Source organism: Drosophila eugracilis, unplaced genomic scaffold (assembly GCF_018153835.1).
Source record: "Drosophila eugracilis isolate 14026-0451.02 unplaced genomic scaffold, ASM1815383v1 contig_1966, whole genome shotgun sequence".
NCBI lineage: Eukaryota > Metazoa > Arthropoda > Insecta > Diptera > Drosophilidae > Drosophila > Drosophila eugracilis.
Genome location: NW_024572828.1, coordinates 53180 through 69978, shown reverse-complemented (window position 1 = coordinate 69978; position 16799 = coordinate 53180). Strand labels below are relative to the sequence as shown.

At 42.7% G+C, this 16799-nt stretch overlaps 1 protein-coding gene across 1 annotated transcript; it reads left to right on the top strand.

The window, feature by feature from the left end:
• The first annotated feature begins 1219 nt into the window (after nt 1-1219).
• On the top strand, nt 1220-16094 carry LOC121529853. Its single transcript, XM_041817853.1, has 4 exons — nt 1220-1422; nt 15318-15689; nt 15796-15973; nt 16035-16094. Exons 1-4 carry the CDS (start codon nt 1220-1222, stop codon nt 16092-16094), a joined length of 813 nt encoding a protein of 270 aa, XP_041673787.1.
• Nucleotides 16095-16799: the final 705 nt, after the last annotated feature.

The following is a 16799-nucleotide window of genomic DNA, read 5'->3' as shown; positions in this document are numbered from 1 at the left end:
CCCGACGCATTAGCAGTCCAACACAACGCAACGCCGAGGAGGAACAGAGACCCAGCAACCACGACCAACAGATCGAAGAGCACCTCCGAGACGGTCGTATAGAGCCCTCCAAGAGTTCCATAGCGCGCCGATAGTCATCGCGGCAAAGAAGAACGTGGAGGCCAGGATGTGTATAGACTACCGGCAGTTGAATGAGAATTCGATTCCCGACGCCTACTCGCTGCCGCGGATCGACGTTGGACCTGAAAAACGGGTACTGGCAGATCCCAGTAGCCGCGGGCTATTTCACTGGAAGGTGATGCACTTCGGGCTACACTCTGCTCCTGCCACCTTCCAACGGGCACTGGATACCGTCATCGGCCCCGACATGGAACCACACGCCTTCGCCTACCTGGAGGACATCATCGTTATCGGGTCCACACTCTCTGAGCACGTGCGGAAATCACGCGAGGTTTACCTCCGGCTCAATCGGGTCAAATGCCAGTTTTTCCAGCGGAGCATAAAATATCTTGGCCACGTCATCAGCGAGGCCGGTATACAGACTGACCCTAGAAAAGTCTCGGCCATCCGGGAATTGACCCCTCCCACGAAAGTGAAGGAGCTTCGCCGATATCTAGGTATAGCGTCGTGGTACCCCCGCTTCGTGCCGAACTTCGCGGACGTGGTCGAGCCAATGACCTCGCTCCTTAAAAAGGACCGCAAATGGGAATGGACGGAGAAGCAGGAGCAGGCGTTCCAGCGGCTGAAGGATCTGCTCACCGAGGCCCCAGTGGTTGCGTGCCCGGATTTTGAGGACAAATTCGTACTTCAGACGGACGCAAGTGACTATGGGGTTGGGGCCGTACTCACCCAGACCATAGATCAACAGGAGGGCGTAATCGCTTACGCCAGCCGCCGGCTAAACACCGCTGAACGCAATTACGCCGTGACGGAAAAGGAATGCCTTGCGATTGCGTGGGCCATCCGCAAGATGGGCTGCTACCTCGAGAGGTACCGTTTCGAGGTACTCACCGACCACCACTCGCTAAAGTGGTTGAACTCCATCGACAACCCCACGGGCAGGATCGATCGGTGGGCATTGGAGCTACAGCCGTTCCAATACGACGTGACCTACTGACGCGGAGTCCAGAACCTGGTCGCGGACGCGCTGTCGCGCCAGCCTCTGGTGAAATTACAACAGGCACAAGTACGAGACAGCGACTGTAAGTGGATCACGAAAATGTTACGCAGGATCCAACAGGAGCCGGCCAAGTATCCGGATTTCCGAGAGGAGAACGGACAACTCTACCGGCGCATCGGACTGCGCTACCCGCGACCGCGCAAGAGTGCTGACGGAATGTCACGACCACCCCACCGCTGGACATCTGGTTGTGCGAAAAGCAAGAGGCCCAGAGATACTACTGGCCCGGAATTTTCCGAGAGGTAGCTAAATACGTGCGACGGTGCCCGAGCTGCCAAATATGCAAGGTAAGCCAGGAAAAGCCGACCGGGAAGATGTTCCCGCGCCAGATCGACAAACCTTTCCACAAGGATCTCGGCGTTCATACGGACAGACAGACGGACATGGTTTAATCGTTTTCGCTATTGATCGCATTTTTGGTTTTTCGGGTTTTGTGGGGCTTAGAGTGGACGTGGCTTGATCGGTAAAAACAAAATTCGCATTGGGAGCATCATGAGAACCAACATGCTTAATTTCTATCTCTTATAGATACCGAGATATCAGCTTTTCTATAAAATGCGAACACTCCTTTTGAGCTTGGTGCGCGTATGGGTGCGTGTGGCCGGATAATAGTACCACTATAAGATGCGTTGGCATATGAAGATAATACATACTGAATTTCAACTTTCTAGCTTTAATAGTTCGTGAGATTTTTTTTTTCGCGCGACTCCCGTTGTTTGACGTGCAACCCACCTCCCGCCCAACCGACCGAGGGGCTCTGCCGTCTGACGTACGGCTCGGAACACGGGGATAGATCCGAGTGGATTAGGAAAGATACGAGGAAAGTTAGTTTTGTGCTAAATGGATTATTATCGAAACATTCAAAGTGTTAGGAGAAGAGTTAGAAGTACTTTTATAAAGATCATTGTAGTTTGAACATAGTACCCGAAATGGTTCATGTTGGGCAAAGTTCGAACTACAATGCTCTAAGGATAGAGGAATATAGTTTCTAGTAATCTTAAGGGGTACATGGATATTCAAGCGGCCAAGAAGGGCCTGGCTATCAATTTCACCCTTAAGAAGATTATGAATAAAGACTACCCCAAGCATCGTCCTACGATTAGCGAGGGATGGCAAATTGATTAGTAAGAGTCTACTTTTATAAGAGGGAAGGTGTATATTTGCATCCCAGTTGAGACCTCGGAGAGCAAATATTAAAAAATTCTTTTGGATGGATTCAATAAGGCATTGGTGAACCCCATACTGGGGGTCCCAGATACATGATCCATATTCCAGAATAGGACGAACTAAAGAAATAAAAAGTGTTTTGGTAACATAGGGGTCGTTAAATTCCTTCGACCACCTTTTAATGAAACCAAGAACTCCTCTAGCTTTATTAACCATAGAGGAAATATGGTCGGAAAACTTAAGTTTTGCATCGAGTAGGATGCCAAGATCTTCAACTGCATTAATTCTTTCCAGAGCTACACCATGCAAATTATAAGTGGCAACTTTAGGTCTTAGGCGACAGAAGGTCATTGCTTTGCACTTAGAGCCATTAAGATTAAATAAGTTTGCAGAACACCAGTTTTGAAAATTATTAAGGTCAGATTGCAGTTTCACCTGGTAGGAGGCATCAGTATATTGCAGACTGAGTTTGACATCATCTGCATACATAAGTACTAGGGAGTCATTAACAACTAAAGAAAGGTCGTTAATGAATAAGGTAAAAAGTAACGGACCAAGGTGGCTCCCCTGAGGGACCCCGGAGGAAGCATAGACTAAAGCAGACACTGAATTTTTAAAAAGAACTCGTTGCGTTCTACCTGTGAGGTAACTGCTAATCCAACCCAGGAGATCAGTGGGAAAACCGATAAGATCGAGTTTTTCTAAAAGAAGGCTGTGATTCACGGAGTCAAATGCTTTACTGAAGTCATATGACAGATCTACACTGGATAAGGGACTCTTTCCAGATAGCGGGAAATGTGGACGTTTCCATGGAAAGGTTAAATAATTTTAATAGGGGTTTGGCCAGGGTAGCAGAGCAGTACCAAAGCACACAGCCCGGTACCCCGTCTGGACCTGGCGAAAAGACTGGCTTCACATTCTGAAGATCCTTTATAACCCCACATTCCGACAAGGTGGGTCGGGAAATAAAGTTAGACTGGGGGATATCGTAAGCGTAAGTCTGCGCGTTTATTAACAAAGGTGAATAGGTAGTTTGAAAAAACTGTGCAAAAAGATCGGCAAATTCCTAATCCGTGCTTGCAGTAGATTTTCCAAACGATAGCAAAAACGGAAAGGTTTTAGATTTACGCTTAGTGTTAACAAAACTATAGAACTGTTTCGGATCCAGAGCAAAATGGTTCTTACATCGAGCTAAATAGTTCTGATAACACTGAGTGTTATGCACGGTAAAGTTAGACCGAGACACCATATAATGCACGAAACAGTCATTGCTATTAGTTCTTAAGTATTTTTTAAATAATCTTAATTTGATATTTTTAGATTAGAAAGGTGCCTTGTATACCAAGAGGTTTATCCGCCATAGCCGGATACCGCAACGGAACAAAGCGATCAAAAATAAGGTTTAATGTACTATAAAATATATCTAGAGCAGTCGACATATCGGTGCATGCGTACAAATCGGACCAGTCAAATTCTGAAATAAAGTTATTAATTTTTTTAAAGTAGTCTTTACGAAAACATCGAATTTTCTTATCAGCGTAATTGTTCTTAGGCTTAGTGCCTAGCACCGTATCGATCCTAAATCTAATGTTGAATGATAAGGATCTTCAGGGAGTGTGGGAGGTGGAGCTCTGTAAATGGATACGGCGTCCGTATCAGAGAGAAAGCACAGATCGAGCAAACCACCTAAAGAATTCCCTATATGATTAATTTGAGCCAGTGACATGTCTAACATGCCAGCAGTAAAGTCGTGATGCGACGTAGGTGTTAAAGCTAAGGTGTTATCGTTCATGGACCAAGCCACATGGGGTAGGTTGAAATCACCCAACACCACCAGCTGATCCATGTCCGATAACATTAAGAAGACAGACTGAATGGCTGCTAGGTGCCGCTCATATGTCAAGGAATCGGACTTAGGCGGAATATAAGAGCAAGTGATATATAAATTTAACCTAGACAATGAAATTTTAACTCTGATAAATTCTAAGTCTCCAGTTTGAAGATTTATCACCTCGGAAACGAGATTAGAGTCCACTGAAGTTATTACTCCACTACCATTTCCGAGGGATCGGTCAAGCCTATATATTGTGTACCTACTGAGGAAAACTTTAGAATTAAGGATTTCTGCAGTTAGCCAGGTTTCGGTAAACACAATGACCTGGGATGCAAACGAGAAGCTTACCGAGAACAAATTAGAAAGTTTAGAGCGAAAGCCTCTTGTGTTCTGGTACGAAAGAATTATGGATGATGTTAGTTTTTTAGGTTGGCAGGAGCGTTCACTTGTGGAAGCTTTCCTAAAGGGCGAATTTTTCTTTTTTTATTTTTAAGCTGATGTTCTTGAACGAAAATATGTTGCGGCCAGAAATTGGTCGAACAGATATCGTCAAAAGCCATCTGAGGAACACGGATCTTGAAAGATGCCACGTTCCTTGCGTAGGAATATTTATATTAGTGATATTTTCCACCCAAATATCGACTTTAAGTTTTGCTTGAATGTAAGCTAAGATGTCCGATTCGGACGTATCAGGGGAAAGCCGGGAAACAAAAATGTGTTTCTCTAGAGGAATACCAATCAAGGGCTTTGGCGGGGCGGGTGGTTTACCCACGCTACCAGTGGGTGCCGGTAATCCGGACCCTAAGTTCCTGTGGTGAGTCACGGGTAAATTTTTTTGGGCTTGTAGAACATTTGGCACGGGAGGGTCCAATGCGACTACCTCGGACTGCTCATCGGACAAATGCCTACGCACCTTAGCAACATTTATATGGGCTGTTACCGGAGTCGTAACGATTGGAGTGGTGGACGGCAGCGGTGACAATGAAGGTGACTGTTGAACATCAGACGGAGGGAGTAGGGAGTTATTTGCATTACTGGCGGTAACCGCCGGCGGCAAACGGGACGTTTTTTTGCGCTTAGGAGACTCATTCAACAATTGTAAATTGTTGAACTGAGTGTCCAGCGCAGAAAACAGGTCGTTAGCTTTTCGAAAAGCAACCACTACCTGACCGAACCCATTTTTAGTCTGCCGCATAAAAGATCTAATTTCCTTCTGGGCCTCACGACATCTGCCACAACGGTAGTGTAAGCCAGAGTCGGAACGACCCAAAGCATCCGGAATGGTGACTGACTTAAACCCTACACTGGAGTGCCTTGGAGTGCGGTGAAAGTTCCGTTACTAATAGCACAAAGAAAAGTAAAAAAATATGTTAGAATACAGACCACAGTTGTTGATATTTGTTTGCAATAAATGCTTTATGCAAACAGATAACAATAAATGCACTGCACGACGCGGAATCTAAAAGACGTTTTTTTTAAGTAGATAAACGTTTGCAAAAAAGTAGCAAAAACGAGGTGATTAATTCAATAATTAAATCGCTCAAGAAGACGCAAAAGCCAAAAAAAAACCGTTCGCTTTGAAAGAGAAGTGAAGTCAGCGATTTTAGTTTTTCGCGATTTGTGGGCGTTAGAGTGTGCGTGGCAGGATGCTGTAATAAACTTGCGTAGCGTAGGGACTTCAAGATTCTTTATGCCTTATCTGAACATTGTATCTCTAATATTTCCCGAGATCTCGGCGTTCATACGGACAGAAGGACAGACAGACGGACATGGCTTAATCGTTTTCGCTATTGATCGCATTTTTGGTTTTTCGGGTTTTTGTGGGCCTAAGAGTGGACGTGGCTTGATCGGAAAAAAAACAATTCGCATTGGGAGCATCATGAAAACCTACATGCTTAATCCTTTCTGACACTTATAGGTACCGAGATATCAGCTTTTCTATAAAATGCGAAAACCGTCTTTTGAGCTTGGTGCGCGTATGGGTGCGTGTGGCCGTATAATAGTACCACTATAATATGCGCTGGCATATAAAGATTATACATGTAAGATTTATTATAAGATTATAGGTTTATTTAATATGAATACGATTAAGTATATAGCCGAACAGGTAAATGAATGTTAATACAGATTTCCAATGACCGACAGAAATTCGCGACTACTTTTGACAACTTTCAACTTTATTACGATTTCTGCGACTGGCTTCTTCGACTTGCTTTTTTGACTACTTCTCGACTCTCCTTCTCTTATCTTCTTCGGCGCTGCAAACTTTTCATCTGTCCAAATTTAGCATATTAGCAAAGGGTGGGAATGATGGGTGGTTTGTGTCAAGGATGGGTGTGCCAACCTGTGAGGTGATTGTACCCATGCCACCTTACACTCGGCCATCCTGATCATCATCTGACCCAGATGATCCTTCGTCCTCGTCGTCTTCGTCTTCGCTACAACCAAAGTAACGCCACAATTTCATGGAATCAGCAGCGGTTGACGTCTGATTTGGGCCTTGGAACTCTGCAGATTTTTGAACGTCATATCGACCGTTCCGCTTTACGTTAATGACTTCGTAAGGTCCTATAAACTTGTTTGACAGCTTTTTCCCGTTGACGAATTGAGTTGCTCTAATAGCGACTAAGTCACCTAATTGATATCCGTGGTGGCCTTTCCTTTTTTTGTCAAAGTTCCGCTTGTACGTTCCATGCGCTTTTTCGATCTGGTTTCTAGCTTCTGTTCTTATTCGGTTGCGCTCGTCTTGAACGCCTGACAGTAGTTCCTCCTGAAGGATGTTGACCAAATCTGCATTTGACTCATTTCTCATCTTAACTCCAAACAAAATTTCAAATGGAGTAAATTTTGTTGAAGAGTGAACGTGCGCGTTGATCGCCCGTTGCACCTGAGAAGTGTATTGATACCACTTCGACGGCTCGGCGGTAGACATTTGGCCAATACTGAAATGATAACCCTGTTGACTCTTTCAATCTGCCCATTTCCTCTGGGGATCCCTCTGGTATTTTCGATGTGTTCAATCTTTCCGTCAGCACAGAACTCCTTAAAAGGTTTAGACGTAAAAGCAGTCCCCTTGTCGCTGATGATACGCTGAGGGTTTCCAAAAATGGCTACCCATGAACTGAGATGTTTTATGACTTCATGTGCGTCAGCCGATTTAGTGGTATATTTTGAAAAGCCATCAATAACTGCGAATATGTACTTGTACTTCTTTGCCGTTATATCTAAGGATCCTAGATGATCGACGTGGAGGGTTGATAACGGCCTATCTCCCTTGTCTATGCAATGCAAGTAATCTTCTTGTTTTCCGAGTTTTCTATTGTGGGTTATACACTCGATGCAATTTGACTTCCGTCATTTTTTTGTCTAAATGAGGTATGAAGTACTCCTGTTGAATTGCATGCTTTGTTTTCTTTGATCCCATGTGACCAAAATTATGAGCAGTTCGAATAATTTCTTTGGTTGCTCCGGCAACCTGTTTGTAAATTAAGTTATTTTTCATTGTGTATTGCGCATAAGGCTTCTCCTTTAGGATGCCTGCTACCGCTGATAGGTGTTCATCTTTTTTCTGCGCCCTTAGAATTTGCGACTGGACTTCTGACGTGACGATCATGACTGGGAATCTACTAAGACTGTCTACATGCTTCATTCTGGTGCCAGCACGATGTTTTATTTTAAAGGAAAAATCTTGAAGGTACATAAGCCACTGTACTACTTCACGAGGGACGTCTTTTTTTGTTGTTGTCATCTTAAAGGCAGCACAATCAGTGATGAGATCGAATTCGATCCCCATAAGATAATGCCTCATCTTTTTTGTTGCTAAATATGCGGCTTTCACTTCTAAGAAGTAGCTGGTGTAATTTTTCCTCCTGCGGCGTTGTCTTCTTGCTCCAGTACATAACAGGGTGCCACTTGTTGTCATGCTGCTGAAAAAGTGTTGCCCCAAAACCATCTTTCGACGCGTCTACGTGCAGCTGAGTCTTTGCATTCTGTTTGAAAATTTTTGGGACGGGCTCGCTTGTTAAAGACGCCTTCAGGTTTTCTACAGTCTACAGGTGTTCTGCAAACTATCGATTTTAAATTCTGCGTCTTTCTTTAGGAGTTCAGTGAGTGGTCTTGCCATTAATGCGTACTCTCGGATAAATTTTCAGAAATACCCCGTCAGTCCAAGAAATGCCTGTACTCCTCTTATATTTTTGGGTATTGGAAAATTTTGCACAGCTTTTATTTTTTCCTGGCCTGGCCAAACATGTCCGTTTTCTATTTCGTGTCCCAAAAAGCTTATCTTCTCCTTCAAGAATTGGCATTTTGACCATTTGATTTCCAAGCCAAACTTTTCACCCTGCTTTAAGACGATCTGCATGTTTTTAAGGCATTGCTCCGCCGAATCACCAAACACAACTATGTCATCTACGTATATCTCCATTATGCCATCATTTATTAACTTCTGGAAGATATAGTTAACATATCGAACGAAGACGGCCGGTGAGTTACAGAATCCGAAAGGAGCTCTGTTAAATTCGTAAAGACCTTCCTTTGTAACAAATGCCGTGTATTTTCGGCATTGCTCGTCAACTGCAACATGGAAAAAACCGTTTCTTAGGTCCATTACTGTAAAAAATTTGGCTGCTTGCATCTTCTCTAAGACCTCCTCTACGATGGGAACGGGGAATCTATCTTTCAAAACAAGAGTGTTTAATTTGCGATAATCTACGCATAATCTGTACGTTCTTTCTTTCTTTTTGGCCAGAACTACCTTGCTTGCTACGTCCGAACACGATTCTCGAATAATACCACTGCTTAGCCATTCCTCTACTTGTTTCCTAACAAATTCTCGCTCAGGGATCGACAAGCGACTTGGACTTTCACGGAAGACAATGCTGTCCTTTGGTATGATACTTAGTTTTATTGGGCATTCTTCAGGGTTACTTTTCGGCTTGTAGTTGTATATCATTTCTTTCACAGCAGTCGCATGTTTGGGATTTACGTTTATATCAAAATCTTCGGTAGAGCTTACCACGTTGAATACATTTGACTGGGAGGGTTCTTCATTATTTTGCATCTGTGTCGCCGCAAAGGTATAACCCCTGCTAGTTTGAGTTATAGTAAATTTCTCTAGGAAATCGTATCCGACCAATACGTCAACTTTAAGGTTTGCGTCCGGAACAACTGAAAACGTGTGCGTAGCTATAAGTCCATCAACTTCAACCGCGTCCGAAAATTCACCCAGCATTGAGGTTGCGACGTTGCCTAAACCGAACAGCTTTAGAAAAGATTTTTGTAGTACACGATTACCAAACGCCTTTGTAAATTTGTCTTTCCGCATCAATGAAACGTCTGCTCCAGTGTCAATCAAGCACATTGTTTAGTCATTTCATTTCATTGCAACTCCTACTGTTTAGATATATTCAATAACAACTTAAATAATTGCTCATATAGTTGCATACATTTTTATAAATACGCTTAAGCTTAAGTTTACTTTGTTTACTCTTGAATTACTACTCTTAAGGAACATATGTACATATGTAAATTTACTCTGTGGACTCTTGAATTGCTACTCTTAAGGTACATATGTACGTACAAATTGCGCTCTTTAATTGTTACGCTCACTTTGTCACACATACTGGAATTTGCATGCTTACAAATACACGCGCAATTATGCGAGCGCATTAGTTCTAAAGCCAAATGAATTGGAAATTAAAGATCACTTAAGAAGAACAACTGAACCATAGCGCATTAACTTTATTGTCTGTCCCGTCCGTCTAAGCGAGTTGGCCTACCGTTAGATTTCAACTTGGACCTTTAGTTGCTTGTGGCACAGGACCACTTTAGAAGGACGTTCCCGTTTTGGACATCCATTTTTTGGCGCCCCCGGGTGGACTCTTTCTAGACGACTCTTTGGGACATCAGCAAGTTGGCCACAACTTCGGCATTTCATTGGATTTTCAATTTCCAATCTCATCTTGCGAGTTGGAACATATGGATTTTACCCTGACCAGGAGTGCACAGGTAACGAGTGAAAGTGAATTACGAGTTATAAAGTGCTTGTTATTTAACAAACTTAATAAAATTTGTGGAAAACATTGTGCGGCAAAAATAAAAATTTTCAGGCCTACGCACATATACATATGTATGCACTAAAGCATTAAGGTGGACGGTAATTCATTTATCACTCGGTGTAAAAATAAAACCTATAAAATTTGAAAACCCAAAATTTACCGCCTATTGAATAAAATAAATAAATTTGGCAATATATAAAAAAAAAAAGAAAATAATAATAATCGAATATAAATTGTGTGTGGTAACCTTTTGGGACCACCCTAATTGATTTGCACTTGAAGAAGCCGTTTGAGCTCATAATTTTGGTGTTCTTTGTGCCTGATTCCGTGCAAAAAAGTGCCGTTGGACTTGCGCCAATAGAGAAGTGCGCATCATTGTCGGTACAGTCGACAAATTACCGTACATTTTTTCAGTTCTCTCTTTTGTCATTTGTGCAAAGCAAATTACCCACCCTCGTTTGCATTAGTTTGCTTGCGCCTTGGTGCTGATGCTGCGTCGGCAGCGAAATCCGTTGTTGTTGCTTTGATTTTGTTGGCTGCGTGGACAGTGAATTTTATTCCTTTTTTGTCTTTGCATTTTCGCTGCTTGGGCAGTGAACTCGGTTCTTTGATTTTGCGTTATTTGTATTGCTGCTTGGGCAGTGAAATTTAACGCTCATCTAACACACACATACACACATATATATAGTGCGTGTATCGCTTAGTGGTGTTCGGCCACTCTTGTTCGAAATTTAACCTGTCCTCACACACACATACATATATTCACATAGTGCATGTGCTTCGCTTCCTGGCATTCGGCCACACGTGTTGCATCAATTCCCTTTTCTCAAATACATTTAATTTCGTTTGGATAATTGTTGGCTGCTATTGGAGCAGAGTTGTATAATTATGACGGGAAAAAAGGGAAAGGGTCAAAACAGTTCGCTAGGTGAAACCATTTTAAGCCACCTCGATACATTGTTAATGCAGTATAAAAATGTTATTGCTGATATAGAACGCGTTAAAACTACAGTTCAAACGTACTCAGGGTATGTCGACCCAGTAGAAATTGATTGCCGTTTAGAAATACTAAACCAATATGTAGAAAAAGCCTTTAAAATTAACCAAGATTTGGATGACATTAATACAGATCTTGTGTCTCGAGCTGACTTAGAAGACTTATGTGCGAAAACAAAGGCTTTATTAAAAAGCAAAGGTACTAGTCACCACATCATCGCCAACACTCAAGCAAATTCAACCATGCTAGGCGTAACTTCTGCTCAAGGCAAAAAACTTCCTCACATGAAGCTGCCAAGGTTTAGTGGGGAGTATGCGGAATATAAAAATTTCATTGGACTTTTCGAAAACCTCGTTGAGAATGACCTTTCTCTTTCAAATGTTGAAAAATTCAACTATTTGTTGTCTTGCTTAGAGAAAGAGGCTTTAGGCACGGTGAAATCGTATCAAGTAACCGATGCTAATTACCCAAAAGCGTTAGCTGCCTTAAAAAACGTTTATGATAATAGTTGTCTTATTGTTTTTGAAAGCGTTTCGAAGCTGTTTGAACTCCCGCAGATGCAAGGCCCTTCTTCATCCTCTTTACGTTCCTTGATAGATACAGTAAGAGCCGTGTATGAGTCATTATTGTCATTGGGAAATGACAAACAGATTTCCAACGCTATGCTCATACACTTAGTTATGAGCAAAGTGGATTCTACGACACAGTCAAAATGGGAGGAGAATTTAGATTATACAAAACTACCACTTTGGGATGATTTCGAAAAGGCTCTTAATAAAAGGTATCAGCACCTCTCTGCTGAAGAAAATTCTTCAGGAGGGGGAGCTCGTAGAGCTCAAAAATATGAGCGTAATGGAGGAAAAAAGGGAGGAAGAACTTCGCTAGCAGTGGCTAAGCCAAATGAACAGCATAAAACAAAATGCTCGTTTTGCAAATCGGATGACCACTATATACAATCTTGTTCTTCTTTTGCTGCTATCCCATGCAATAATCGTTTCAAGTTCGTTAAATCGTTTCCTCTGTGTATAAATTGCCTGCGAAAAGGTCACACAGTTATAGCCTGCAAGTCGAGCACTTGCAGAGTCTGTTCTAAGCCGCATCATACTCTATTGCATAGGTACGAAACAGAAACTCAAGAGGAATCCTCTAGACAAGCTCTACCAGCACAAACTTCGACATCTAGTCAATTATCATCCACTAATCTTGCTGCTAGTGATTCTGATCAAGTCATATTAGCTACGGCAATAATAAAAATAAAGGATCAGTTGGGATCTTACCACATGGCCAGAGCGCTCTTAGACTCTGGGTCTCAGGTAAATTTTATTACCGAAAACCTTGCTAATACTTTGAAATTACCCAAATCTCGAAAAGACATCAATTTAATAGGCATAGGTAAGAAAAATCTGCCATTCGGCATGCCGTTCAAACTGATATTGCCTCTCGTTTGAATTCCTTTGAAACAATGACTGAATTAAGTATTCTAAAATCTATCATGTCCTATCAACCCGAAAGGCTTGTGGAAAATGTCAACATTCCAAGTCATATTGATCTCGCCGACCCCCTTTTCCATAAGCCGCAACGTGTAGACTTGCTGCTTGGGGCAGACGCTTTCTTCGATCTTCTTAAAGATGGGCGTCTAAGGTGTAAACAAGATTCTGTAACTTTACATGAAACAGTTTTTGGTTGGATTGTGTCTGGTCGTTGTAAAACCCCACAAAATAAGAAAGCTTGCTCAACATCATTATTAAGTATAACTGGTGAATCGTCGTTAGACTCAATTGTTAAAAAGTTCTGGGAGCTAGATCAAGTTCCAAATATCTCGAATCCAAATTTATATACCCCAGAACAGCTTCTTTGCGAGCAATCGTTTACTGAATCTGTAAACAGATTACCCTCGGGCAGGCTGAGTGTTAAATTGCCGTTTAAATCTAGGCCGACGTGTCTTGGCTCGTCCTTTGAGACAGCTAAGAGACGATTTCTTGGCTTGGAGAGGCGAATGGGAATACAAGCAGAAGTCCGTGACATGTATATCTCCTTTATGAAAGTCCAACGATACAACCATCTCTCTATGCAACTTTGCTTCGTTTCCGTTTACATCCTTACGCAATTACTGCTGACATCACTAAGATGTACCGTCAAGTGGAAATTGACGAGACCCAGAGATGTTTTCAATTAATCATCTGGAGAGAGAACCCTAACGACCAATTGCAAATTTATCAATTAAATACAGTTACATATGGCACTGCGTCAGCACCTTTTTTGGCTATCCGGTGTCTGAAATACTTGAGTGACATACACGCAACATCGCATAAATTAGCATCGAAATCACTTGCTAATGATTTTTATGTCGATGATTTATTAGCGGGTGCAGAAACGCCAGAGGAATTAGGATTGTTGCAGCAGGAGTTGGATTAAAACCATTTGGATTTGGTTTAGCCAAATGGTCATCAAACTGCCAACGATTTCAAGTTTCTGATGCGTCCACTCCAATTGGGTCGCAAGATGACACCAAAACTTTGGGTTTAATTTGGAATCCCAAAAGTGATGTGTTTAAATACTCCGCAGACCATCTTTCACTCGATTTCGTGCCGACTAAAAGGTCTATTTTATCGTTTGTAGCAAGTTTATATGACCCGCTTGGATTATTGTGTCCAATTGTCACTCGCGCTAAAATTCTTATTCAAGAAATCTGGCTGCATAAGTTAGATTGGGATGAAGCATTGCCCACAGATTTACTTGAACAATTCAAATCGGTAACTAATTGCTTTTCAAATCTAGATTCACTCAGCATACCTCGTCATATTGGAATCGCAAAAAAATATGAAATATCAAATTCACGGATTCGCCGATGCGTCAAAGAGAGCATACGGCTGCTGCATTTATGTCAGAGTGGAGCATCAGGAAAGAACGTTTACACGATTGCTCACAGCAAAATCCAGAGTAGCACCTCTCAAAACTAAGTCGGTGCCTCGTTTGGAGCTCTGCGCTGCTCACTTACTGGCAAAGTTATGGAGTGAAATTAGGGATATGTTGAACTCACCAGAACACATTTGTTGCGAATCGTGTAGCAGAGATTCAAGAATTGACTTCGCAAGCTGTCTGGCGTCATGTGCCTACCAGCGGGAATCCAGCGGACATCCTTTCACGTGGCTGCTCAACTAGTGAGCTCGTGGAATCAATTTGGTTTACGGGCCCAAACTTCTTAAAGGAAAACCGAGCCTATTGGCCAGTAAATCACCACCTGGAACCCCCCAAAGATCTCTCTGTGTTAGAGATGCGGAGAGATACCACAGTCTTGTTCGCGGCCGATGCACTGAAGAATCCATTTATGGATCTGGTTAACAAGTCTTCATCATATTTGAAAATTCTGCGCATCGTGTCATACATGCTTCGATTTATTAATGGGAAATCGCACAAGCAGACTTCACTCGTGCCATCAGCAGAAGAACTTCGTTCGGCGTTTTTAGCAGTGGTGTCTGCATTGCAGCGAATCGAATTCGCAACTGAAATTGCAAAGCTACAAAAATCATTGATTTTACAACCATCCTATCAGAAACTTAATCCATTTTTGTATTCTCATCAAGCTGGCAAGCATTTGTGGTGGCTGCTCAGAGTTGGCGGTCGTTTGCTGAAAGCGCCTATGCCACACAATGCTAAATTCCCGTTACTCGTGCCAAAAGATTGCCGTTTCGTTAAATTATACCTACAATATTTACATCATTCAAATTTTCATGCAGGACCACGTGCCTTGGTGGCTATTCTTCGGCATGAAATTTGGTTGGTGAACGCTCGTCAAGCTTGTAATAGCATTGTACGGAAGTGTGTACATTGCTTTCGTTATAAGCCAGTTTTGGAAACCCAAATAATGGGAAATTTACCTGCTGATCGTCTTCATGGCAATAGACCTTTTGAGATCAGTGGAGTGGACTTTTGTGGTCCAATCTTGGTAACCTTAGGAATTAGAGGGAAGTCAGCTGTAAAGATGTATATTGCCATATTTGTTTGCTTTGCCTCTAAGGCTGTTCACATAGAACTTGTTTCAGACCTCACTTCTAAATCATTTATTATGGGTTTGTCTAGGTTTGTTGGCCGGCGTGGGCGGGCACAGAAGATCTACTGCGACAATGCCACCAATTTTGTCGGTGCCTCTCGGATGCTTCAAGAGTTCAAAGATCACTTCTTTACCAACAAGGATGCCATAATGGAATTTCCTGCCACCCGAGGAATCTCTTTTTCGTTCATTCCGCCCCGAGCGCCGCATTTCGGCGGCCTCTGGGAGGCGGCCGTAAAATCGGCCAAAGGATTAATGATCAAGGCCGTGGGAAGTGCAGTGCTCCGGCAGGACGAACTGAACACCGTGCTGGTGGAGGTAGAAGCCATTCTAAATTCGAGGCCCATGGTCGTGGACAGCTCCAACCCCAACGATGGCGAAGCAGTTACCCAAGCCCATCTGTTGGTCGGGACAACGCTCGTTGCGCTGCCATTCGTATTCAGTCAGCCAGTAACAGACGACAAACTGAGCTACTTAAAGAGATGGGAACTGATATCCGCCATCAAGCAACGGTTTTTGGGTAGATTGGCAACGCGATTACGTCCTGAGTCTACAGCAGCGGCAGAAGTGGCTGAGCGACAGCCACAACATCGAAATCGGAACTATCGTCGTGGTCCACGAGGACAACAGTCCGCCGCAGCAGTGGCTGCTAGGTGAGGAGGTGATCAAAGGCGCGGATGGAAAGGTTCGAGTGGCAGTCGTCAGAACTAAATCTGGCGTGTATAAGCGTTCTATTCATCGGTTAGCTCCTTTACCAATTGAGGAATCTTGAAGCCCTGCAGCCGTTCAACGCGGCCGATGTTTAATCATTTCATTTCATTGCAACTCCTACTGTTTAGATATATTCAATAACAACTTAAATAATTGCTCATATAGTTGCATACATTTTTATAAATACGCTTAAGCTTGAGTTTACTTTGTTTACTCTTGAATTACTACTCTTAAGGAACATATGTACATATGTAAAATTACTCTGTGGACTCTTGAATTGCTACTCTTAAGGTACATATGTACGTACAAATTGCGCTCTTTAATTGTTACGCTCACTTTGTCACACATACTGGAATTTGCACGCTTACAGATACACGCGCAATTATGCGAGCGCATTAGTTCTAAAGCCAAATGAATTGGAAATTAAAGATCACTTAAGAAGAACAACTGAACCATAGCGCATTAACTTTATTGTCTGTCCCGTCCGTCTAAGCGAGTTGGCCTACCGTTAGAATTCAACTTGGACCTTTAGTTGCTTGTGGCACAGGACCACTTTAGAAGGACGTTCCCGTTTAGGACATCCACACATCATTTTATTTTTCCCGATTTGCATCTCCTTAACGCGATTTTCTTTGAACACGACATTCACATTGGACTTTACGTCTGGACAATGTTTGGCAATATGGCCCACACCGTTGCACTTGAAGCATTTTAGGTCGCCCTTACACTCAGCTATCTTATGGTCAGCGGACCCAAAGTTTTAGCAATGCTGTTGCTTTCGGTTAAATGGATTTTCCTGT

Bases quoted from the DNA above. Each gene is read 5' to 3' on its own strand.
- LOC121529853 (XM_041817853.1), top strand. From the start codon at position 1,220: ATGTTACGCAGGATCCAACAGGAGCCGGCCAAGTATCCGGATTTCCGA. The intron at 1,423-15,317 runs GTAGCTAAATAC...GGGTTTGTCTAG, and splicing joins GGCCCGGAATTTTCCGAGAG to GTTTGTTGGCCGGCGTGGGC. The intron at 15,974-16,034 runs GTTCGAGTGGCA...TTCATCGGTTAG, and splicing joins TCAAAGGCGCGGATGGAAAG to CTCCTTTACCAATTGAGGAA.